This window comes from Phaethon lepturus, unplaced genomic scaffold (assembly GCF_000687285.1).
Source record: "Phaethon lepturus isolate BGI_N335 unplaced genomic scaffold, ASM68728v1 scaffold33399, whole genome shotgun sequence".
NCBI lineage: Eukaryota > Metazoa > Chordata > Aves > Phaethontiformes > Phaethontidae > Phaethon > Phaethon lepturus.
In genome coordinates, this window is record NW_010561862.1 from 448 (window position 1) to 27,480 (window position 27,033).

The window sequence follows — 27,033 nt, forward strand, 5'->3', positions numbered from 1 at the left end:
GGAGCCGCTGCCCTCGTAGTCGAAGACCAGCAGGGAATCGTAGGGGGGGGCCGTGGGGTCGTTGTCCGCAGCACGCAGGCCCTTGCGGGGGGCAAACACACGGCGTTAATACCCGCCACGGGGTTTTATGGTGACGGTGCTAAGGGAGGGCGTTCGGGGAAGGGTCCGGGCTGGTGGGATGCTTGGGATCCCTGCAGCAAAGCTCAAAGAGGATGGTGAAAAGCTAAATGAGGATGGGGACAAAATGAGGGTCCTGGGGCCTCCCCATCCTGGTTGCCTCCCCGGGTGAAGCCCGCCCAGCTGCCCCCAGCTGAAAATCCACTGACTCCCAGCACCTCTGTGAAAGAGCCGGCTGGAGAGGGAGGGGAGTTATTTCCAAGGATCCAGCTCTGGATCTGGAAAGCGTTCAGTTTTGGATGGCGTGTCCTTTCTGGGGTTGCCTGTTAAGATTTCCAGCTTGGCCAATGAAAGAACGAACAGCACCCTCTCCTACCGGTAACCATCATTTTAAGTTTGATTCCTTTAGGGGAAAAAAAACCCACTCTTAGCAAACATTCTGCAAATAGGAGAGACTTGGGGTGAGAAATCCTGGGCAGAGGGCTGGGAAGCATTGCTGCTCCCGTGCGTTGCAGGCAGCAGTGTAGGCAGGCCACAGAAAGGGCCTCGGGATATGGAGAAAAAGAATTGCTTTGCTGCAGCCCAGGTCAGGAAAAGCCTAGTGGAATAGACCTGCAATAAAGCAAGATGTTCTGCATTCACACCTTCAGAAACCCTGGTCTCGGCGTGGGGAGATGGAGTAGGTTTTACTGCAGTGAATAGCAGCCGGAGCGCGTTTAAGAGCGAGTCTCCATGTGCACGGATGTATGTAAATGTGTGTGTAAATGTGTGCGTGAAGGATGGGCAGGAACAAAGAAAAAAGGAATTTTAATGATGAAAATGAGAAAAGGCACAGCAGGAAATGGTTATAATAATAGAATTAAATTGCTGTAACATTTATTTTTCTGACTGAGGAAATGGATGGTGTGTTTTCTCTCGGAGGAAATAATGCATTGATTGGTTTGTAACCACTCAATCAATCAAAACTAAAGATGAGATAAGAAATACTAAATGGACAGATATTTGTACAAGCAGATAAAGGTAATCTAACATAACATAAAGAAAACCTCTACGATCTGAGATGAATCTCTCTGTTCTGCAATTTCTTTGAGGTTTTAGACCAAACAGCTTACTAGGGCAAGACACAGACTGGTGAAATATTTACAGGTCCAGGAGCCACAAATGGCACCTTTGGCTTTTGTGAACCATGCAGCTGCCTTGCCACTGCCTCCCCACCAGGACGACATTCCTTTGTCCACATCCAGACAATGTTTTTACTGACAGCAACTGCAATATTTGTAGTAATCCAAGGGAGAGCGGGACCAGGTTACACTGCCCACATGCTGAAAAGCATGGTGTTTGTAATATCCAGGAGTCAGAAATCCTAGGCTTTTTGTTCGCACTTTGGCTTTTTTACAGCCTCGGTGCCTTTATTAGGCCAAGTCCTGCATCCTTTGCTCATGCCAATCGTTCCCCTGGCTTTGATCAAACTCCCCATGTGAGTAATACTATCACTTGGTCCATGTGGCCAGGAAAACGTTGCAGAGCTGATGTTGGCTGGCTGCTCAAGCTTTTAAGATGTGACACAGGATGCCCTACAGAACATACCTCATTAATAAAGTCACCAATATCCCCTGGATGTGGGATTACTGGTCTTATAGGATACTGTGGTTCAGCACCAATAGGTCTTTCATCCACTCTTCTGACTCCAGGTGTCTTGTTCAGCACGTGATCCATGGTCTCTGGCTGCTGGAGCTGGCTTAAATCATAATCCTGTGACAAATGGAAAGGCACAGAGTGAAACCAAGAGCTTTTCCTTCAGATCATCTACTCACCCAATGTACAAACAAGTCAAGGGGTGTAATCCTATTTCAGCTGAAGTTCGATGGGAAATCTTATCCCCGGGTACGTAGCACCTCTAACTATCTAAATTACAGATGAACCTCACCTCTGAGTAGCTCATACAATTGACCTTCTAAGAGTATATCTTAAAACAGAAGTTAAATCAAATATTTAAATACTTTCTGAATATTTTAAACAGTGTCTAAATATTTGGGATAAAAATTGGCTTCAGTTGCATATGCATAGGTATGTGCATAATTTTTTGATGAAATACATAATATAAGGACACAGTGTTGGTAGACATATTATTGCAATTACATTTGTACAGAAATAAAAGCATTAAAATGTATATTGCATTTATGCATGTACGCCTTTCAAAGTAATTATGTTCTTTCTGCTTGTGGAAAATCCCAAAAGAATAGGTTTCTATCAAGGAATGAGAACCAGGTAATATTTCATTAAAAATGCATTCATGTAGGTAATGGTGTTTTGCTGCTCTTCCTTTGCTGTTATTTTTAACGAATTCTTTGTAAAATATTTAAGCCTACACTGTAGTCGCCTGAAACCAGATACTTCAGCTAGTTTCAATGCTTATAACAGTACTTTGTTCTACCAGTAAAACTATTCTTGTGCTCAGATGGAGATGATTGAATCTCCAGGAGCAATATTTATAAATAACTTGCCAGTGACAAGAAAAAAGAAATGCTAATTGCAAGGAATTTTCCACTGAATAAGAATTTCTCAAGTTTTGGGCAAAGTCCCTGCCTCAGCTCCCTGCGGTGGCTCTCGCCAGGCTCACCCACCGCTCACCTTCGGATGCCACCGGGACCTCCGCGGCAGGACGTGCTGCAGCGGTTTTGTCTACTCCTTAAGCACCAGCCCCAAGCACTGACCTTAGGACGCACTGACAGCAACCATGCACAGACCCATGAACCATGCAGTCCATTTAAGCAACCAAGAATAAAGCCATTATACGAAGCAGAGTCGCATAATTTGCGTGAACGTCATATACGAGAGTGTCATGGGCTCCACTTGTGTTAGGTACAAATAAAAATAAGTGACTTAAATGTAAGAGACAAAACTTTACTATTTTAGCTGAGAAAATACAGTCGTAGCAGAGGGACAGCACATCCCAGGAGTGCAAGGCCAAGGAAGTTTTCATGCAACATCAGCATCGGTGTCTGTAAAAAGAAGCCACTGCAGAAAAGCTGACGCGTTCAGGCAGACTGTGGCTTAGGGCTCTGTCACCAAGCAAAGCTTTGCCACTGTACGCTTCGCGGTGAAAAAGAAAATCCTCAAATGTATTTAGACATTTCTCACGAACCACATCCAGAAATTAAAAGAAATTAAAGGCACATTAGAGACAATTAAGTAAACGCAGGGAAAGCCCAGAGAAGCTCTACGCTCAAGCAAGCCAAGGCAAGTGCCTGCAGCCACAGGTCCGGGGGAGGGTGGTAGCTGCTAGCTGGTTTTACTAAGATCTCTGATGGGGAATGGTAAAATATACAATTTTAATGACCAAAATGCCAGGAATATTGTTTGAACATGAGCATCAGTGATTGATTTACAGTCCTTCCCCAGGAAGCTGGCGTAGGGGGTAGCAAAATCCATGTCGCACCGGCCTCCCTGCACGGTCCTGTTGCACAGCATGGTGCCCCAGCGACACGCGGGACCTAAGCTGGCTCTCTCCCGTGCCCAGGCCACACTGGGGACGGCAAGAAAGCTGCCTGGGCATAATCAACGGTGAACGCAACCCTTTGCAAGTTCTTTAGTGAAAATAGTGTGGCTTCTGCCTTTTTGAGAGTGTAATTGCACAGCTAGCTGCTCCTTGGCCACAGCCTGCGGGCTCTTCTCACCTGGTCTTCCTCTCCACCTCCCTCTTCATCATACTTAAGAATATTGTCCCTGACGTCGTCCTCGGGGTCAATCAGGAGCTGTTTGGTATGGCGCTCCTTCTCCCGGCGTTTCATCCACACCACGAACAGCAGAACCATGGCTGTAACGGAGAAGCAGCGGGGTGAGCCAGGCCCTCACACGGCGCGAGGCCAGGCTGCGTGTGCCAGAGCGTGGTGGCGCGTCCCAACGCCTCAGCTGCCCGCTTCCGCTGTGGAGAACCTCACTGCCCGCTAGCAAGAGGAAAACAATTTTATCCTATCGCGTGTTGTAATTTATAAGGGAGAGATCAGTGAGAGCTGTAAATACTGTGACAGGCCTTTACTACAGACATTTGTTTAAGATCCACCACGAATGCTGACTGAGCTGATGTTTATCAATCAGAAGTCAAACCCACAATCAAAGGAAAAGCAAACAGAAAGTGTGAAAACTGACGCTTTCTGAAAATACTTGATCTAAACCCTGAATTTTCAGGATTAGATTTCCACCTTTATTTTATTCAGGGACATAGAATAAAGGTGGAGGAAAGAGAGCTGCAGAGGTGCTGAGAAGCAAACAGGTACAGATGACCAGCGCCTTCAGCGTGACACAGCGATGCCCGTTCAGGCCGTGAGCCTGGCCCTGGCAGCCGTTTTGCTGTTGTCTGCAGTACACCACGCAAAACTGGGCTGGGGACGGTGGGTGATACCAGGTTGCGCAATTCGATTTGGGCTCTTCCTTGGTGAGGGAAGGAGGCTTTCTAGACTTCCAAGATCACATTAGCCAGGACAGAAGCGTATGCATTTGGCCATTGACTTGCAAAGCAAAGCTAAGATCATTTGAAATCCTTTCAGAGAACGGGGCTGGCTTCGCAGAACAAGGAGGGCAAATCTGGTAGCGCAGAGCCAACCTCCTCAGGCATCAGCATTCACCTGCCAGGCCCTGGCTAACCTCTCTTAGTACGGTAACAGAGATGGATGAACAGGTCTTGAATCATGGGCAATTTCCCCCCACTTAAACAAGTTTACCCAAAGGGAATGCTCTCCCTGCTCCACAACCTCCTCCTTCAAAGGGCCACCCACATCCCAGAGGCTGGGCGCTCCCTGTGACTTACTGCATGGAATTTGCGCTGGGAACTGAAGTCTCCACTAACATAAGGCAACCAGACCTTGTCTTCTTCAAGAACCTGTTAATACATTAGTTTTCATTCTCATACTCAGTAGCTGCAAATAAGGCCATCAAAAATGACATTAAGCCCAGGCAGCTGATCCAGTCACACCTCCCTGTGTCTGCTTTCCCTCCGTTCTCCACGTGAGCCACACATGAAGCTGTGATGGTGGCAATCTGCAGGAGAAGGGAGAAATGAACAGACAGCGGAGGTGGGAACGTGTGGCCCAGGTTCATTTAACTTAGGTCAACCCTTGATTGTGCCAAAACAACGCAGCCAACACAACTGAACCCAGGCAGGACATAAGATCCCCAACTCTCTTCGTGTTTTTTAGTTGCATAAAGAGAACAAGCAACTGCTGTTCTCCATCGTCTCATACTTTGCAGGGTTTTCTTTTCCCTTGCCTCTTCATGGAACCTTGGTGTCACTTCACTGAGGGCAGGGATGGAGAAGAGACCAGACCATGGGGACACAGGTGGGCGGCCCAGCCTGCAGCCCCACTGCGTGGAGAGATGGTTAGGAGGATCTGAGTCTTTCCTCGCAGCACCAAAGTGTTTATACCCAACAGGAATTCAGTGAAGTGAGCAGAAGAGGACCGGACAGCTAATTACTGCCATTGTGTGCCAATTGGCTGCCATCCCTGCCTGCCAGCTAACAGAATTGTTTTCAGATAGTTCAGCATTTCTTTAATGCTTATCCTAGATCTATTCAAGAGAGAAAAAAGATAAGGAAAGGAAACGTAACTCTTCTCTGCAATATAAAACCTCAGCTATTTAGTAGACTATTGAAGTCCTTTTCTCGTTGTTCCTTTTCAAGTCTCTCACAACAAGATACCTGCCTAGTCCATAAAGACAATATTATAATGGTTACCAGGGTTTATCTTTTTCTTTCATTTTTTTTTAATGCTACTTTTTCATGCACTTGTGGAAAAAACTGTGCCATTAACGCCTTTACATCTACCTTGAAAAAAAAAAAAGACCTTCAAAGTGTCAATAGCGGATGTAGTGCACTCTCCTTCCTATTATTCACTCTGCAGCACGGGAAGTGCTATTACTGCTGTTAGACCCATTTTCACTCTGCATGTAGTTTTCCTTGAAATCTATTGTCTTCACCCTTCAAAATTTTTCATTGCATTGCTCTTCTAAATGTGTTATTCGTGCAGCTAATACATCAGGTATCAGGAAGACGAAAAAACCTTTGAGCGAAGGTAAAGCCAGAAACTTCCTTCACCTGAGCAACCTCAGATCTGTCCCCTTGCTGCTCCTTCCTTTTACAGCCATCAAACTTTGACCTGCTGACTCTAAAATGGACAAATAGCACAAAAAATCCCGCATCTTCCTTTTTCCAGGCTATTGTTCAGAGGTCACAATACAAAACAGATAGAAAGGAAGCAAAACGCTGGAAGGATGTAACTGGAAAACTGCTCATCGCAAATTATATTTTTCATCACCGATACAGTGCTTTGCAGCTCTTGAAGATAAAAAAAAAGTCAATTAGAATTACAATGAATGTAAAAATAAGCTTTTGTAATAAAAACCATAATTTAAAGTGGGATAATGTATCTGAAAATGAAAAGAGGAATCTCTTAAATCAAATGTCTTTCAGCTGAAGTTAATTTCAGTCAATAGGATTTTCAACTGTTTAAATCATATTTTAGCACTGGATTTATATGAGAGCAGCAAAAAGAAGTCCCCTGTTTTATTACCTCTGTGGCTTCCAGTGCAAACTTTTAGCCCACTGGCAGCAGCCCAACTGCAAGACCCAGCGTACCAAAAGTGAAGGGACTGATGAACACCACATCTTCTTCTGGGTGTGCGGTTGTGATGTGTTCACAGAAATAACCTTGCTGAAGGGAGCAGCCTGAACCGTTTTGCTACTGGGACCCCAAACCCAATGAAGGACAGAAATTGTGCATTGTGGGGATGCTTCTACCCGCTCAGATGGGCTGGATGAGGAGCGGGGACTGCACAGTCTCAAACACTCAGTTTTCTTGCTCGCTCTCCAGACTGGTAACAGTAAATCAATTATACAACAATACATTCCCATCGCTGGCCCAGGAGGGTGGATGTTTGCCCAGAGATGACCCATTTTCTTAATGTACCATATCGTATCCACATTACGTGACATTTGTAGCATACGTTGCTCTGTCTGCTCTCTGTTTAAACACATTGGGGGTAAATATTAAATGTGATTTAGCACCATAACTCCCATTAGCTTTAATGGGAGTCCCATGGTTTCATCCTGTGTTTCTTGATGAATATTTACCTCATTGTTCATTTCAGCGCTCGTTTTTATCTATTCCTACTGTGCCAACTCCTGCTTCAAGTCATAATGACATCATTTTTATTTTTAAGTGTGTGCACACATTGGTAATGCTCATGAAAGCCTTGAGCAAAGGGATGGCCAGCCCTTCTCTGTGATGCAGCCCCAGCCCTTCAGTGCTCCTGACAAACTGGAGATCCTTCCTCTAAAAACACTCACAATCCACCTCAATTCTCCAATCTGTTGTCATTTTACAAGCTATGGGAAAAACTACTGTTCTTCTTTCCCTGTGAACAACCAGAAAATTACAGCTACGTACAGGCTCTGCCAAGGACTAACCAGACTCTTGTAACCAGTGCATCTGGTACTGGGAACCAGTATACCCACAGCCAGCCAGGGATCTGAGAGCTATGGGGGAGTCTGCCACAGGATTTTGGACAAGTCCTTCAACTTTTTTCCTGAAAAATGTGGAGAATCATAACACACACACTACCTACAAGATGTTGTCAGGTGTAATGATGTTTGTAAAGCTACTGGAAGTCTTAGAAAGAAACGTCCAACGCACGCAGAGAATGCTCCAGCTCGACTGCCTGACACTGCAGGGAAGGAGGTTTGAATGCAGACATGTGAACCACCCCCGCAGCCCAAAGCTCACGGCTCTGTCCCTTGCACGGAGCTTGCACGGCTCTTGAAAAATACTGTGTATAGAAATGGGACAACGGGAAACAGGAGGGGAAACATGGCATCTCCCAGCAGCGTCACCCACCGCGGTACTTACTTAGTAAAATGATGATGCAGATCAAGATGGCGATGATGGCACCCGTGCCCAGCCCCGCTGCAGCCACCGCCCCGATGGTGGTGCAGTCGCCGTTCTCATCGCACGGGCACACCTTCACTTTGATGACGGATGTGTTGTACAAGGGGGGGTTTCCCGAGTCCGTCACGATGATCGGCACATCATACACACCCGCTTCCAGGTACATGATTCGTAAACTAAGCTGGGCGTAATCACCTGGAGAGACCAAGACAGATGGACAGACAGATGACAGACACTGTGGTAGAGCCTTTCAGCCACACTTGTACAGGCAGGGCTCCTCTGCCAGAGCAGTCATCTTAGTCCTGAAGAAGAGGTTATCAACAACACACCTGGGCAGGATAGCTTCAGACTTCTGCCCTAACAGGTTCGCCAACGATCGACCTGTGTTTTGCAAAATACCGAGTGTTTTCACTGCTGCACTAACCTACCTTGATGCTGTTTGCAAATCCAATTGCGTGCATTTAAAATGGCACAAAATGCAAATACTAAAGCATGGATAATGCTCCCTGGGTCGGGGCTGCCCCTGGCTACCGTGCAGGCCCAATGCTCACACACCCTCCCACCTTGGGATTTTTGGGAAGCCTGTCACCCATCGATGACATGCTCAGCCAGGTAATCTTTCTCGTGTTCCCTTCCATTGTGATACAAGACCTGCGGGACTGAACTCCGAGCTGTGAGGCCACAAGCCGCTGCCCCTGGTCTGGCAGAAGGTTGCAGACCTCAGTGAGTGGGACCAGCTTTGAAGCCAAAACCAGCCCATGGCTCCATGATGTTTTCCATCCTCTGCTGAAACTACCAATAAGAGGAACAATTAGGGCCATTTGCATTTGCGTGCTGTAATATGAAAATCCATCACATACTGGTAATCTTCACACTTACCTAGCCCTCCTGGTTCCATGGTAAATTAAAAGGCTGCCTTTATGCAATTATGGTCAGAGAAATGAACATTGATCGTGATTGTGGCTTATGACAATTACACCGGAACATAAGGAAGACTGATAATAGCTTTTTTTCCCTTGGCTATTATGGATGATTTATACTCTGTTCACTACTGATAACTGTTCATAATTATGAACTGCATTAAAGAAAGCCAAGTGCCAAGGCTCTTAGAGTTATGCTGCAGGTCTGATACAAATCATTTCTGATTAACTATCTTGTCTATAATGTCATCCATAATGTGCTTTAAAAAATAAAAATCAGATAAAAAAGTAGGAAAGTTTAGAAGTTTGAAACTGCACGTGGCCTCATTAGTGAATCAGAGTCCAAATGTCCTCAGGATTGCCTGCCCCATTTACCATTCAGCCGCGTTATGGTCCAGTTCTTCCTCACTGCAGATGGCACACTTGGCAGCTCGAAGACAAAGGGCCCAACGTTTGGATCGATGTCAGCATCCGCGGCTGTTATGTTGATGACATTCAGGTTTGGCTTTTCACAGATCTGTGCCTCCTTTGGCAGGAGCTCAGGAGCATTATCGTTGATGTCAATTAGGTAGATCTGCAGAGTGCCAGTGCCGCTTGCGGGGGGTATACCTGAATGGGAGAGGCAGAGCCGAACGTGGACCGATGACCATCACTCGAGAAGTCATGGGAATGACAACACCACAGACCAGCCCCCTCTCTGCCTTCCTATTTCAATAAACCAGGATTTTCATGCTCCCTCCTTGGAGCTTATTCGGGACATACTGCACTTTCATGGTCCCTTGCTTTAAGAGGTATTATTAAAACTTCCCCAAGCCTCCTGATGTTGCTGTTTTTCGCTCCAGCAGAACTTGGAAGTTGAGTTCTGCAGATTTGTAGCCTACAGCAATGTCCTTACTCATACTCTAAAAATACGAGGAGGTGATGCCAAGCTGCTAGTGCAAATTTTGGTAATGGCTGTTTTGAAGAGGAAAAACCATTAGAAAGATAGCTAACAAGAGGAAGAAGAGGGCTTGGAGGGAAACAAGAGTAAGCAGCATAATCCATTGGTCAGCGTTTACTGTAGCACTTGCTAGCCAGTTGTTAGACTTGCAGACTATTACACCGCTTCAAAGCCAGCCCAGCTCTGCAGCCCATCCCACAGTCAGCCCTAGCTTTAGTGGGGAAAGGTCCTTGCTCAAAGCCTATGGCATGAGCTAACCATCACCAAACGTGTTGGGTGATGCTACTAACCCATGGCAGCAGCAGTACGTCCCAATGTACAGTTCTTCATCTTCTCTACATTTGTCCCAACCAGCAGTTGCCTGCAGCACAGCAGTCTTGGTCCTCCAGCCCCTCACTGATGAAAAGCCACATTTGTCTGACTAATGGCCACTTACACAAAGTAACACCTGCCCTGGCAAGAGAGAAAAGTCCTCCCAGAAATGGTGCAGTATTTTTAATTTCTCTCTCCACACATACATCTGGCAGCTCCGTGTTGGCCTGCCCACCACCTCCCTTCTCAGGCATGGCGTTGCTTTGGCAATTTTTTTTTAAGTTTGTATTTTCTGTCCTGGCTCTTCCTCCCAGTGCTGGATATAAAGCTACACAAACCACTTCCCCGCTGGGCTTTCAAATGTTGCTGCTGCTTCCACAGGCTTTCCTTCCTACATTTCCTTTCTTATTTCTGCTTCATTTTTCAGGGGAGCCTTGAAAACTCTGAAGGAGCCCTGAAAATCCTTCTTTCATGGTTCCTACATAAGCTCTTCAATCACTGATCCCATCCTTTCATCTAGTAAGCATGGGGTAGGTCTCCCTCTAAAACAAAGTCTTTGATCAGCCTTGAAAGTTTCTGGAGAGACACACAGCCCATCAGGATACCAGGGCTGAACATGAACACTGACTTTCAGGACCAAGCGAAGTGATTTCACTGTTTTCATGTTACCTAGAATATCTCCTGGGATGAATGCAAGGCCCACACTCTAACCTCTGAGGTAGACTAAACACAAACTAGCAGTCCTGGGAGGCACTAACTGGCATGTGGCTGAAATAACCTGCAATTGCCGCACGCACAAATGCAGTTTTGTAGGGCTATTGGGTATTGTTGGGCTCCAGTTCCTGGTATTTTTGGTTCTCTGTGCTCCTGAGTGCACTTCTGGGGCAGTCTCAGGAGAAATGGAGACAATTTTTTAAATGTCCAAGTACTACAAACTATGGAACATTTCAAATTATTTCAGCTGTCTTATGTGGAGAGAGCAAGGCTGTGGATAGAGCAGGTATTCATGTGCTACAAAGGATCCTTGGAGTTTATACTGGTGAGGACTACCATAGCACCACTGACTCCAGTGAAGAAGTTGGTCCACTCCTTGAAATTAAGATTGAAATACTAATGACAGTATTTCAAAAGAAAAAGGAATATACAGTTGCTACATCTACATTTAACTGTTGCGTTCTCCATCATTGCCTTTTTCACAGTGCCAGCATTGGCATTGCTGGAGCAAGGTACAAGCCAACTGGCTTTCATGGTCAGCTGCAAGCAGCAGTTACTCCCGTCCTGCTTGTGCAAAAATTTCTGAGGAACTTGGGCCACTGTCCTGAGAAATCACGGCAGAAATGAACTAAACTGTGCCTGTGGCTAACCGGCATCTTCTTGTCATTGTGTGCTTGCAGAAAAGCACGAACCTGCGTGCAGGGTCACTAAGGCAGCCTGGTTTCCTACAGGACTGGGCCCCAAAGGTGAGCTCCCATGGGGTGCTCTGATACTGAGGGAGGGGCAGGACCCTGCTTCCCTCAGCTCTAGAGTCTCTCTCTCCCCTACTCAGCTCCCCATTTTATGAAACCTGTTGGAACACTTGAGTTCTCAGCTTCCCTGTGAGATTGGCTGAAACTGGGTGTAGGGTTCAAACACTGCCAGGCTCCACGCTTGTGTAGACACAGTGTGGTCCAAGAGCCTCTCTCTCCTGGGAAACCAGGCTAAAAATATGCTGTTGATTAGGATTCCCCCTTTCCCCCTCTTCCATTGCAGCCGAGACTTTTCTTAAAGTGACTATCTCTGCACTGTAGCCCAGGGAAAGAAAGAGAGCATGTTCAAGGAGTATTTGGCTAAATTTCCTATTTATCATATACTGAAAACAGCAAAAAGAACTTCAAGGAAATAAGATTTGCTGCTTCTTCAAGACAGAGAGAAAAATCCCCACCAAAACCCCCAACCCAAAGCCTTTTTTTGATGAATATGTGATGCCAGAGAACCTGGAACTTGGGAGAAATGTGGAAAGAGTCTGTTAGCCTAGATGAAACTTTAGCTGTTATCCTAAGCACTCTAGACAGAATTTTAAATAAGGTGTTGCTTTATGTGCATTTTAATGTCTGCAATATACCAGTGATAGATTAATTTTTCAGAATAAAGAGATTTATCTAGGTCCCCACTTTCTGAGCTGCTGAATGATGGATGTGGAGGTGCTGATGCACTGCAGCATCAGCATGGAAGCCAAGGAAAGGGGTTAACTCCAAATCACGTTGTACCTAGTGCCTGGGATTTGCAAGGTCAGATGGCGAGGATTAGTTTGATGGGTTCAAGCTCTACCACTGCTTTTGTGAATAGCTTTGTCCAACTCATTTGACCTGTTTTACCTTGTGCTTCTTGCAGATGAATGCTGCTAGATCACCTTGATACTATTTCGGACTTCACTGCCCTGGCTGTCTTCATAGAGGGGAAGCTTAGGATGGGACTGTGGGACCACATCAGTCCTACCATTGGCGTCACAAAGAAGGGGCAAAATTTGCTTCTTGGTACTGCTACTCAGCATTGGAACTGCTCCATGAGTTTGCCTTGCCCCTGTGACCCAGGATGCGATGACTGATGTGACACCTGAAACCCCAGAGGGAGCCAGTTTTCATTAGCCCTGCAAACACCACCGTATCCGCTCATAATGGGCACAGCACCCTTCAGCCTGAGGGATGACACGACCTAACACAAACACTGTCCTGAAAGCACCTACAGAGTATAAGCAACATACTTAGGTGCTCACAGCCAAGCCTAGACTTGATTTTGCTGGTGAAGCATGGCTCTGGTTTGATGTGAGTGCCCAGCACCCTGTAGGGGGAAGGTGAGGGTGGGAGAGGGGATGAAGGCCCTCTCCTTGCCCAGGGAAGCTACTAAGCCCTCCACAGAGCCTTTTCCAACTGGAGGAACTGATGAATGACATAACAGCATGGCCACATTTAGGTATGGTTAGCAATAAAGTTATCAACTCCTTCTAATCAGAATTAGGAAGAGAAATCCAGGGCAGCAGCAATGGACTGCTTGCCCTTGAGTGAGGGCAGCGCTAAGGTTCACAGTGCTAATTTGACCAAAAGCACTGTGTGATCTTTAACGAGTGGAGAAGAGCAAGCCTTAACAGGACTTCTCCACGAGAAGATCTGTACTGGCCTCAGTGACTTTGATAATAAAGTACACCAGGATCCAGACACTCTGATGATGGCTGGACATTTCAGAAATGGTAGCGGACAGAGAGGGATTAGCTCCGATGACAGACAGACAGATGGACACCTTTCATGAAAGCCACAGCAGTTCAATGGATTGGCTTATTTTTAATACCTTCCTGCCATCCCCTACAATTATTTCTGGTTTCCTGATGGAAGGTTTCCTGCATGCTCTGATCAGTGCCTTTGGGACGATTACCAGGACCGGTGTGTTCGGCAGCCCTTGGAGAGCACATCCCTTTGATATTTTTTTAAGTTCAGGCTACGCTGCTACACTGAACTCCCCAAATCGATTTTCCATTTGCCCTCCCTTTCCCTTAATAACACTCTCCGTATACTGTGCACATTTAATTTACTCCAGCAATTTCCCGTCCCACTTTCACATTTTTGACCATAAAAACCTGGGAAAAAGATAACTTATACTGACAACTCTGTCAGGGCATCATTTCTCTTAATGCATCACATTAGAGTCTTATTGAAGCATGAACAATGTGAAGCCTGGGCTCACCGTTGTCAGCCGCCAAGAATGTGGCCTCGTAGACATTATTCTTAATGTAGTCTGACTCTCGATCAAGGACAGCAGCAGTAGTGATCTGACCATTTGTGGCATTAATGTTCAGCCAGTTTGCAGGATCTGACAGCTTAGAGTATCTACAGAGAAAGGAAATAAATACATGGCAGTCTTTTCACTGACATATCCTTAATATTGCTTGAAATAAGGTTTTTCCGGACTCCTGACCCATGATTCAAAGGACCCTGGCTAACTGGTTTTGTTGACAAACAAAACACTAATTGAGTGTTCGTTTTTTGACCCCTACAATTACTCAGTTTTTGTATTTCTTCCATTTTAACAGTTCTTCTTTCCACTAAGTGCCACTTACATGCCAGCTTCCTGCTGCTAGGAGTGGACAGAGCCCAAGGTCTCTGCAGGCAAGGAGAAATGGGGTTTGCAATGACCACTGCACTCATATGCCTGAATTAGAGGATGGAATCCCGCTCTCTCCTTCTCTTAACATTGCCCTTCCTAAAACAGCTCTTGCTCTAAACCCATGCATATTCCTGTTTTCCGCCCATCACTAATAAACAACAGTTTGGGAAATACCATATTGGAGAAAGGCAGTTTTCAGGCCACTCTTTTGTATCAGAATTGTATCTTCAACTATAATGGGAACTCACAGCTGTATTAAGGTGTGGACCCACAGGTGAAGCAATTTCAGGTCTGCTCTCCTGAAACATTTTTATATGCTCCTGAAATAGCAGGTAAGATGATCCTATGCTTGTGGGAGGTTCAAAGAGAGCAGCGACAAGGGGGTCCCCTTGGTGGTCCCCAGTGTGCCCTGGGCTTGCAGGACCCAACGACAGGCTCACCTCCCTCCTCAGTCAACTCCTAACCCAAGTCTGTTCATGGCCTGTGCAGCCAGCTAAGAGCATGGTTTGCTCTGGGCAAACTTTTTCCATGTTCTCCAGATCATCATGTAGTGTTTACCTTTCTTGCTTGTTTTCTTGGTTTTATGTTATTCATTGCTTTTGATTTCTACCTCTCAGTTTTGTACAGTTTGAGTTGAAATGGACCCTTATTATAAATGGCCAAACTATAAATTACTGAAGCAAGCAAACAAAAGCTGAGCTTATTTCACGGGTAACTCAGACCTGCTGATAGTTTTATATAAATTTTTTGTAGTTAGATACACAGGTGGGACTACTTATGGCTTCTGGTGAATATCCCTTTCCAGAAATGGGCTGTTTGAAGCTGAAACTCAAACTGAAACTTGAGCTGCGTCAATCCATGTGAGCAGGAAAGCAATACACAGCTGCACAAGCCCTTGCCAAAGGAAAGAATTACATTTCATGGAGCTAGGCTCTTTGGGATATTTTCATTTCTTTTTAATATCACTACTGTGAGACTCCTTTGCTAAATGACCAGGGATCCAGTTTCAAAGCTGGCTTTGTGAATGTGTCTGTGGCTAATGAGGATAACTTGAGGTTTGACATTGGCCATTCCAAGCTGTGCCTTAATTGGAGATGCTCCTGCTTCCTTATCTTCTATTTGTAAAAACTTTATTTCATCATATATTTAGAGAGAGACTGAAAACTGCATGCAAGGCTCTAGCAGCTGGATCAGCTCTCTGCAAAATGCTTAGCATGGATCTGTAGGCTCAGCTTTTTGGATATCTTTCTTCCTAACTCACCAATGCCAACTGTGAAGAAAAACCAAAATATTCTTTGCATAGCTCACAAAGACAGGACCCCAACAATGCCCCACTGCTTCTTACAAAGCCTTGGCATTGGGCTGTCCTGATTAAAAGGGGGTAAGAGAGATTGTACTTGGGTTTGAAAATGAAGTGCTGGTAGATACACAAAATGTGTGTCCTAGAAGTCCCAGGAAGAAACAACTCAATTAATTGGCTGTTCATATCCACAGAAAGTCTTACAAGACCCTGCACATGCACTGAGCAATGTCAGGAACGGCTCAGTAGAGCCGGTCCTTCTCCCAGAAATGGCAGATGCTCGTTCGGATTACAGATCATCCACCTCCGGGTTAGAGGGAATATTCGATCAGAAATGAGCTGTTCTCTCCTCTGAAAACCAGCCTTGGTACAGACGTCAGGGAAATAAAAACCCTTCAAAGGCCAGAATTTAAAAAAGAATTTGAGAAAAACTGGCTTGTTAGTTAGGATGGTCTCTCTCCTCAAAAGCCGCGATACCTGTCTAAAGACAACAAGATGGGGCAGTGAATAAACTACCGTTTTCCAGAGCAGACAGCTCTGTGCCAGGTGAAATATTTCAAACTCTTCCTGACATGAAATGCCACAACTGATGTAAGTTTAAGTGGCCTTGGCTGTGGTCATGTCATACGCTTGTGTTTCGCCAAAAATACTGTGGGCCTTACAGACTGGAATTAAAAAAGAAACAAAATTCTGTGGATGCAGAAGTATCTAAGAGCAGGAAATGCATTTCTTGACTGCACAGGTAGAGGCTGAAATACTTGCGAAAGGTGTCACAAGGACTCTTGTTTTCATGCACACTTTTGTGCCAAGGTATTTCCCGGTAGGAAGGCAAGTCCGGTCCTGGACCGTGGATTAAGTCCCCAGTCTGCCTGGGCGGGACAAAACACAGCGGGTGACATACTCCTGGTCACAGCATGGACTAAATCCAATCTGAAACTGCTGAGACCAAGCGCCTGACTTCAGAAGGCTAAAACTTTGTCAGCTGAATCCCACTCACAGCGAAAGGAGTTAACGGGGAGGTAGGTTTGGCAGTTGGACTGAATGGAAAGGGAAGGTCAGAACAAACCTGGCTGACTGCAGAGCAGGCACGAAGTGCTTTATATGGACTGGCATTAGTCAGATAAAGACCACGTGCCAATGGCATGTGCATGGGCGTTTGACTGCTTGGGCAATATTTAACTATATGGCATCTTAAAAGCCTGGTCAGCAACTGTTTGTAACCAAGTGAGCCTTGCCCTGACTGGGCTGACAGCTCCTCTTGTACTGTGCTCTTTAAGCCAGGTTGAACCTAAATCCTCTGGAAGCAACACAAGACGTGATTAAAAATCCCACTCATTCCCTTCGGAATTCTATCCCCGGCACTTTCCGTGCCTCAGTTTCTGCCCCCTGTAAAACTGAAATAACAAAGCTGCCTTTTTCTAAACCTTTTGTATTTATAAAGTGCATGGACAATATAGGTCAAAACATTCTTGAGAAGGCAGAGACAAAACAGTGCAATGCAGCCCTGACCTCTCTCTTTGTAACAACACAGGGACCCCTTGCTACTGACTGCTTTCACCTGAAACTGAAAACTGCCCCTCTGCAAGGCAGTAACGTGGGCTCCAACTCTGTCCTCCCGGACCCAGCTCCTCAGAGCCTGGTTTTCTTAGGGGGAGGAGGACTGCAACTTTACAAGCCTGTGGGTACTCTGCAAGCTCTCAACTGAGGGTGCAAGTAACTGCCAAGCATTTTACTCATATTGCATCAGCTCATTTGTGAATTAGCTTTCAGCTGCTTTGCTCCCCAAGCTTCTGCAGCTGAAATCCCCCTCCTATACATGAGCTCACTCGGCTGCCTGGTCTCCCACCTTACTGCCTGCTGCATGAAGCGATCGGGATCCACCGCTGAAAACGTTGTCAGGACTGTCCCCGTAGGCACCCCTTCCTCCAGCCTGATTAACTTGTGGTTCGTGGGGAAATAGGGTGCTTCGTTGACATCTGTGACTGAAATGGTGACTCCTGCTGTTGACTGGAAGGACATCTGGATGCCACTGGCCAGAGGAGCTTGGTTTGATACCATCACTGTCAGCATGAAAGCTCTGTTCATCTCGTAATCGACTGCCTAAAACACAAACAAGCAAGTATAGAGCCAAGCAGAGAATAAATCCTACCTTCTGGCTGAAAGCTGCAAGATTTAGAAGGCAGATGATATCAAAGTCATTGCTTCATCTCGTTTCCTCCTGAGCTCAGTTCTTTTGAAGGTGTAAATCCAGACCAGCTTCAATCCGGTGGAGGATTTGGCCTTCCAGCATTTGGAGGGTCAAATAGTTTAAAAAACCCACAAAGTAAAAAATGCAAACAGTGGGGAGGATTTGCCCTGCGTTTCGTTCCAATGCTAAGTGGGTTCCAAAAAAGAAGCTGCCTGTGTTAGTTGAGCATTGAATGAACAAATCCACCATGGGCTGCTCTGAATGCAACAAGTGGAGCCTGTTAAGAGGGACTGGACAGGTACTTAACAGTGCTAATAGCATTTAAAGCTGCTAAGTAGCTAGGACAGTCTGTGGGGACTCATGAGCCTGAAGTGCTCTTCATTCTTCCTCTTAAGCGAGTCTATAAGCAAAGGTGGAGCTGCAAGGAACAACGCCTGGTCCTGCTAATCAGGCAGTCCTTCCAGTGGGACCTCTCGTCCTCTTGCAAGACGCCTCATGATCTCCTGAGGTTGCCTGCACGCTCCCATAGATGCATTACGCTGTTGGGTGGCCACAGATCTCTTTTCAACACGCACGTAAAGACGGTGTGTCTGAGGAGCCAGAAGCAGTGAAAAGCCTTTGTTGGCACAACTGACTGAACTGCAGTATAATAATAATTTCTAAACCATCCCACTAATTATTATGAGGGAAGTCGCTAATCATCTGCCAGGGAGGCTTGAGTTATGCAGGATCACACCTCTGCTTGTTAAAAAATGCTCTGCTGTAATTTATGAATTTAGAAGCATAACCATTCTCCCTAATACCTTCTCCAGCGCTGAGCCTGCAAAGCAACACTCTCACGCTGTAAAATGCCAGTTACATTGACTTCGGTAGAGCTGTACTGATTTACACCAGCAAGATCTGGCTTCCGTGTTCTGTTTAAAACTCAGTATTGTCAAGAGAGAAATCAAATCATAGGAGGCTACATAAGAGAAACAGATTTCAGGGGCAAAAGGTAAAACAGTGGAATCTCTATTCAATTGAAGTGCAAATGTTCCGATTGCTAAATAGTTTCCTGACAGGCAGGGCCAACATTTAATAAATAAAAGGAAGCATAAAGGTTCCCAGTACACCCACGAGCACTGACTCACAGGCTTGTACCACATTCAAAAAAGATGCATGGTATAAAAGTTCCCATTTAAACACTATTCAAGGCCTTGAAACAATTTGACTAATGCATTTCCTCAATTTCTTTCACACTCCTCTAATTCATACTCCTCCAGTCTTCATTTTTTTTTAATTTGTGCTGGCCTGTTTGCTAACCTTGCCCACAGCCAGTCTGCACCTTTCTCCCCGCAGGGGCTCAGATGGAGCTGGGGGAGCGATTTGAGGAGCTCCAGGGGAGACTGGTGCAGGAAACCACCGGGCTCCCTGCCTGATGATGCACAGGACACACTGACCACACACGGATCTGCTAGGATGTGGCCTGATGCAAGGGAGTGGTTTTTCTTCCCCTCCAAATGTAGAGCTGCTCATTCAGCTTCCTTACCTCTCTTCTGGGAGCAACAAAGCCAGGGCTGCAGAAAAGCAGTGCAGGGAGCGGGGCTGGACTGGGGTCACCAGTAACGCCCATCCCACAGACTGTCCTGCAGGCATCGGTGCCACATGGTGGCATGGTATCCACCGTGCTTCAGTCTACAAGAGAGAGCCGATCTGCCGCCTTCTCTTCTGTGCTCATCTGAGTCACATTTCCCATATTTTGTTGCAAAAAAAAAGGTAAAATCAAGAGCCTGTGTCTTCACGGCTGTGTTTGTGCTGTTGTCCCCGGTGGGACAGGAGCCCCTTGCAGCCAGCCCTAAGCAGAACTTCTGTCACACCATAATAAGCAATTTCTACCAGGACAGTTCATACTTCTGCTCCCTAAAACTGCCTCCCTCTGAGGATAAGGGTGCACAGAGCACGCCGTGGTCTTCACACTGCACCAACCCCTTCCATCTCCACGCACCTCACTGAAAATGCAGCATATTGATCCGGCCACCAGCAGGAGCAAAAACACATGGAGCCGCTACATCTGGAACAAGGAGGTGCTGGACTGTCGCCTAGTTTTTAATTTCATGTCCAAGAAACACGTGACATAAAATCAAAAAGTAGCACCTTTGCAGGTACCCCTTGTTGGACATTCAGTGTCTGATCTGGCTCAAACATCCTCCTGAAGATGCTGCACATCCTCCTCCTTCACTAGCCTCTCTGACCTGACATGTGGCAAACCGAGGGCTCGCCACGTGTCCTCCTTTTCTCAAGGTACTTTTAACTGAAGAGAACAAATTTGCCTTATGTTATTGTTGAGGCAAATAATAACGGAAGCTTCAGAAGCATCTCCATTATAAATTCAGAGCTCTGATCCATGCAGAGTGTATAATAACATTTTACTTAGCCAGCTGCCACAGGGCAGTCACTGCTGCTCTTGGAGATGGTCTCCAGAGTCTGCAGTGTCTCATCTGAGTGGGAAGTTTCTCTCTCCCCTTGATCAAGGCTTTCTTTGAAGATTAGGGTCCTGCACAGTTACGGAAATGGTTTGCAAAGGCATGAACAGAAAAAGGCAATATTACACTTTTGGCAACTGGACTGGAGCTGCAGATGGGGTTTTGCTGAGAGTGGCTGCAAAATGGCCCCCATGAGCATCATCTGAACTCCAAAGGGCTTCTTGGTTTAGAAACATTTCTGGCCCTCCGTTTCTGGCCCCCAAACTGCTGGGATTCTTCATGGAACACCCTTCTCTGCGCCGCTCCTGCAACTGCCCTAGCCCAGATGCAAACCCCTTTGCTTGCAGCAGCAGTGGGGAGTTATGTATAAACAGCTTCAAAGAGCCACATGAAAATTCAGCCATGCAGGGTCTGTAAACAAAAGGTTCATTACTTGACTATTTTTTTCCTGTGTTTTCAACCTACATCAGGGATCAAACCAGCAAGAGACTGCTCCCACACCGCAAAGAACAAGCTCTGACCAGCCACCCAGTCTGATGTGCATACATTCCCTGAATCTTTAAGCATACTCAGTTATTAACAGCGAACAAAATATTTCAAAGAAGAAGGTGGAATCCTAAGTCTTCCCTTCTTCACGATGAAAATTTAATCACAAGCAATTTCATTCATTCTCCTTGCTGAAAATACACCAAAAAGCCTCCCGGCTTGATAAGGGTAAGAAACCTCTGGGCCCAGGAGGATCAGGTGAGGTTATATAGTGAAGACATTCAACGCAATTTCAAGCTTTGAGCTCAGTTTGACAAGATGGGATTCTCCCGTGGTTCTTTGCATTGTGATCACTGTGGGTTACACAGCAGTGGAAAGTCAACACCAGCACCAATGGTGTCTTGACAAATCTGCCCTGCTTTTTGCCTGCAAGTTCTGAATAAGGGATGGTTCATTATGCAGAAGTCCTTGTGCAGCAGTGATGATCATGTAAATCCCCTGTTGTTCACTTTGATGTGCCTTAAACTACAATTATGACACTTTATTAGATAAAGAACAAGGGGTCCTCCCCGGCTCGCAGTGAAAACGTTGGCATTTTGACTTCGGACTGGTTGCTGCTATCAATGGAAGTTAAATTGTTGCATTTTACTACCTTGAATATTTTCTGCTTAAGCAGAAAACATATACATATGGATACATGTGTATTTACATACACATATGCATCCATATACACATGTGTCTAGAACTAATGCTAAGCTTGAAGAGGTTTTGTAATGTTGCACCAGATAAGGCTGTCAACTGTCATTACAGAGCAATAAAGAGTGATAAATAAAAGGATCCCGCTGAAATACCACCTAGCAGGTAGGATGATGTCTCCTGTAAAGTTTCAGCAAAGTGGCAGCTGCAGACACACACACATAGCCTAAGGGTCAGCGCGCAGGACAGGCTCACAAGCTCACACGTTCCTACCAGCGTAACCTCGCTGGCATTTCACCGATGTCGTTCTTCCTAATACCCAAACTGTATGCATTAAGAATGACTGCAGCTTGTTAGCTACAAGGGAGTGGGGCTCTTTTTTTCAACAACGAGCTATTCTTAAATCACCTTGCTCTTTAAACATTAGTGTTTCATCCTAAGCTGTTGATTAGAACTTTTTGTTAGAGAAGGCCAGACTTATCAAAAGATGCAGGCTTTGTCCGTCACAGCATGTATTATCCTTTTCAGGTGCAGTGCACAGCGCGTGTCGTGCGAGCTGCTACAAATCACAGCAGCCTATTCGTGATGCCTTCACTTTTTTTGGTAGTCAGAGGGGGCATCCATAGGCATCTTGTCTGGGAAGAGATTCAGGGAATGCCAAATGGATCCGGTTATGTTCTGGCTGTAATGACTGCAGAAGCATTCACTGCCTGAGCTGTTGGCCTCAGTAACGGCAAGGGAAGTGAACGCTCAAATGAAGATAAAGTCATGTTGTTTGGAGGCAAGGGGGGAAACAGAATTTGATACTTGCTGCAGGTATCTTGAGGGTTCCAGCTCTCCTAATGCTGAAGCTGACCGACGGAGGAAAGAAGGGACGGTGGATATTTACAGTCTTATTTCTCAGAGCCGCTGGACAAGATCCTCTGCTGATCTAACCTGAGGATTGGCTTTCACTTGAATGGTGCTATTCTGAGCTGAGGATCTGTCCCTCACGTGTATCGCTTGATGCTGGGAAAAGAGAAATTTCTCCAATTTTTTTCTGCCAAGCAACTCAATCGGAGGAAAATATCTCCTTTCCTTCTGTTACCAGGAAATTCACTCCTCCTGAAATCTCTCCTGCACTCCCTGCTTTCACAGAAGATCACTTGACTGATCCCCTGCAGTGAAACGCTACCCCTGATTCACAGCTAACGGGGAGTTTTCGGGCTCAAAACGTAGAAGGTGCAGCCTCTGCCCTAAACTTGCCAAGCAGGGCAGGGCTGCACAGCCCAGGAGCCATTCCCTCTTTCTGTGACCAAAAAGCTAAGGAGGAGCAGGGCGTGGAGGTCAGGCTCGGGTGCTGGGAAAAGCCTTCAGCATGTGAGTTTATGAAAGCTTATGGTGGGATTGGCTGAGTTGGAAAACCCAGAACCAGGGGCATATGCTTGAAGTAAAAGTATTCAGGATTCCTGCACAGAGAAAGATGGGAAAAAACCAGATTCGAGCACTTGCATTCCTAGGTAGAAAAGGCATGAAGTAACGACAGGCTTCTGGCAACCCTTGTAGCTTTAGCTAGCTGAAAGGGTGACAAATATGGATTGGCTTTGGCTTCCCCCTTACCTTCACAACGGTTACCATGCCTTCGTTGGTGATGGGGTCTGTCCGGATGGTGAAATGGCCAGAGGGGTCTCCGCTGATAATGCGGTAGATGGCATTCCAGTTGGGGGAGTGAGGCTGGTCCCGGTCCATCACTGTCAGATTTGCCACCACAACCTCCACTCTGTTCTCAGGAACTTCTCCTGAATACTGCAAATAAAAGACAGGAATGGTCATGGTGGGAGGTTTCTGTTGGTCCTCATGGCCACCTCCCCTCTCCCCTACATCAGCACACTGACTGGGACATCAGTCCTACGAAGAGGACCACAGGGCTATATCTTATGAGCAACCCATCCCTTTCCCACTTCTGGTTTTCCTATTTTTTTCTTTGAATATTTTTTCCAACCCTTTCAAAGCTTAGTTTCACCTCTCAGCCCAAAGGAGAACACACTATCACTCAGCCACTGCCCAACCTTCAGCAAATGCTCAAAGTAAATGAACAAAAAATTTTCTTGATATACTCATTCCGTTACAGCAGTCAGACAGTTAATTGTCAACAGCAGGTAAAAATGGCAGACTAAAATGTGCATTTTTTAGTATGTCCCTTTAACCTGAGGTATTTTGCCTCACTCAGATTTCAGTGATGGCATTTTATTGCTTCTTCAGTGATTTTACTTCATTTTCTTTCTTTCTTGCCCTTGATTTGATTTTTGTCTCATTATTTAAAGTGTTTCTTGTGATTTTGCCACAGCCTTTCCTGGTGCTTAGTTCTCTCATTTTGCACTGATTTTCATGGAGCACATCCAGTTCAGGCATATCCCGACGCATTAGCTGCATTCTTTTCTGCTTTCCAGTCCTTGATTTATCATAGGGCTGCTCAGGGATCCTGGCCTGTGAATACTTCCAGCGTTTGGGGCTCAAAAGCTGCCAGTAAGACACATTCCCAAATTTTCAACTGTCCTTATCTCTCAGCACCGCCTATTAGCAGCACTTGCAAATCAACACTCTGATTGACATATGGCAAATTAAACACTGGGGAAACGATGGGAGCGGCTGGCTCCGAGTCTGCAACTGAAATCCTGGCCCCAAACTGCCAGAGCAGAGCACTTCTGAAAATCTGGCCTTTGATGTGCACAAATGCCAGGTTATGTAAATGATAATAAATCATTCCTTTGTTAGCATAAGAGTCCCTTTTCACTCCTAACCCATACCCATCCATTGGAGTCTTTCAGTTATGTGCACTTATATTTAGTATATATGATTCCACCGCTGACAGCAAAAATATTCAATCTGCCTTACGTTAATGTAAATTTAAATTTGCCCTTTAGTGGTCTCCTGAATGGCATTTTGCCCTCTCTTCTGTTATGCACCTGTCCTAGACAAGTTTTCATTAGTGAATGCAGATGGCATCCCTTTCCAGCCATGCTGAATGGTGGGGAAGGACAGTGGGAAGCTGCTGGATAATTCTAGTTCCAGTACACGCTACAGCTCTTCTTCTCTCTTTATTTCCCGTGATTTCATTCGTTCTTTACCCATTCTCTTGCCCAATTTGCAATCTCTGCGGCACACAGCTTAAGCAGGGGAAATATCATATGGAAATTTATCAAAAGCCTCTTGAAAAATCCATTAGATTATGTCATATGTACACTCGTATTATCAACCTTGTCTGAAGCCTGCTCAAAAGAACTCAAGGAGATTAGTTAAGTAGGATCGTCTCTTACTAAATCCACACTAGGTATCGCCCATTACGTTAAATTAATGTTGTATGGCATGTCAGCAATGACAAGTTGATGAGCCCCCAGTCTCTTTTAGGAGGTGGCTGCCCTGCTAACATCAAGGTGTCGTACTGTAATTTCAAAGCAGTTAAACACTCTGTGCAACCATCTCAAATCTTTGACCTAGGACCACCGTTTTTTGTCTGTTGCTACTAGGCTCGTGCCCTGCAGAACCAAACAGAATTAACTCACCAAGAGCAAGCCATCAGCTGTATTTGAGACATTTAAGAGGGCCAGTCCTACAGGCTGCTGAACACCTCTAGCAGATAATAACCCAAGTGCTGCCAATGAGTTTGGGGTACATGGAAAAATCCCATGCAACTGTCAACAGATTGTACAGCAGCTTCTGTAAAAGCCATCACATCTGTTTTCAGCCTGTAGCAGTAAGTTTACTACAAGACGTCTTTTAAAAATATGAGGTATATAAAAAATTATAAATACACAAACACATCTCAATATAAAGCCCGGAGGAAGATTGTAACAGTCTACAAAGCTTTTCCATTAGGGTAAAAATCACAATGCTCTCCAATACTGAGCAATCCAGCAGTTGATCCAGTTGTTGGTGATACCTATTAGGTGTCATTAGGGAATGATCGGTCCTATGCAGCACTGAGGGTGGACATCATTGTCTATTACGCTTATAAAGCCAAGTATTTTTCTGATGAGAACAGAGTACAAACACAGGAATCAAAGGAGCCATCCAAAGCTATTCAGGTTAAGCAGCAAATCTTGGGAGAGATGCACCATGAAGAACAGAACAATTTTCATCAGCTACAGCTCAGCAGCTACTGGGAATCCAAACCGGAGCCTGTCTTTCCTCCTTCTAACACTCCCCCACTACCATTATTATAAGTAAATGCTGTAACGTGTATTGTCCACAATTGTCTTTACCTTTAGTAAAATTAAGTAATGACATTAAATTACATCTGCTAAAGGAAGGATGGCAGCTCAAAGCTACCCACACTTCTTTAACGTCATTCCCTCCCTACCCTGGAGTAATTTAGGATAATGAACAATGCCATCTTTCACTGTGCTGCTTTGCAGCATTCCCTGTGCTCTAAGTTTTCTTTCATAAGATTACAATTGATTTTCAAATAAAGAGAATCATATCTATTCAAACAAGGTAAAACAATGAGCAACGGAGGAGCTGCTGGAGTAAACATAAGATTGATAAAGCAGTGCTTGACCTATACTTGTAGCATTTACTCATATTCCCTTGTAATTCATTTAGCTTCACTTTCAATGGTTGCATTTGAAGTCCTTAATTTCCAGAGTGCTTTTTAAAAGACCATTCACAAGGATTTCTATGGCTGATTGTTACACACACCGCTTCCCTTCTGAGATAAGGATTTGTTCTGAACCTGGCATGTTCTTAAATCCTTAATTTCTGTAGGGTCTTTTTTCTGCCCCCCCCTCCAAAAGCCTGTGCTGGCAAAAGTCCTTCTCTCATTCCTCTGGAGCTGGCCTATCTGAAGTCACGCCTTGTTGAAAAGGTAGTAATTAATTCTGATTTTCAGGTTGCATCAGATTATACTAAAACTGGTTAGTCCCAGAGTTTGTCTTTTGTCTCACTCAGTACCTGACAACATATAAACACGTAGCCAAATATCACTCCGGAGGAGAAAGGGATTGATGAGAGGGACAAGTGATGAATTCACACAATGACTTGACTTTGTGCAATAAATCTGGAGTCTGGGTGGCAAAGCCACGCACGGCAGAGTAAAACCAATTATCTCACTGCAGCCACTCCTAGGGAGGTGTGGAATTGAGATGGATGAATACAAAAATAATTATTCAGGCTTTCTTCTAAAGGGAATTCCTTTTTTCCAGTATCCTTACTTTTTTCTATCTGGCTTTGCTAAAAAGCCGTGAAAGCAATGACTGGCCCACATGACTGTCTGCAGGAAAGATTTTTGTGTTGTTTCCAAGATTTGCAATGATGATGTAACATTTGTTACAGGCAGAAGTAGTTTATGAGGGCTGAATTGCCCAGAGAAAGACAGTGTTTTATGACCTATAGCTATGGATTAACTTAGAAGGTTAAGTGCATCTTAGTCCTCTTCTTAGACTCTGAGCCCTTCCCCTGACAGCGACGACTGCTGGGAAGCGCTGCACCTTCTCTCTAGGTCCCCTAGGCCGAGAGAACCAGAGCCAGCGCACGCGGCACGCGGCGTCCCACCTCTCACCG

At 45.4% G+C, this 27,033-nt stretch overlaps 1 protein-coding gene across 1 annotated transcript in view; it reads right to left on the reverse strand.

The window, feature by feature from the left end:
* The window catches only part of LOC104626243 (cadherin-4), a 23,525-nt gene extending 218 nt beyond the window's left edge, over positions 1-23,307 (reverse strand). The window contains exons 1-8 of the mRNA XM_010294113.1: positions 23,095-23,307; positions 17,510-17,763; positions 13,944-14,086; positions 9,353-9,586; positions 8,019-8,252; positions 3,795-3,934; positions 1,705-1,869; positions 2-81 (exon numbers count right to left, since the gene is read on the reverse strand). Of these exons, the coding sequence (XP_010292415.1) occupies positions 2-81; positions 1,705-1,869; positions 3,795-3,934; positions 8,019-8,252; positions 9,353-9,586; positions 13,944-14,086; positions 17,510-17,763; positions 23,095-23,307 (1,463 nt within the window). The remainder of the gene's footprint in view (position 1; positions 82-1,704; positions 1,870-3,794; positions 3,935-8,018; positions 8,253-9,352; positions 9,587-13,943; positions 14,087-17,509; positions 17,764-23,094) is intronic.
* Between the last annotated feature and the right edge of the window lie 3,726 nt (positions 23,308-27,033).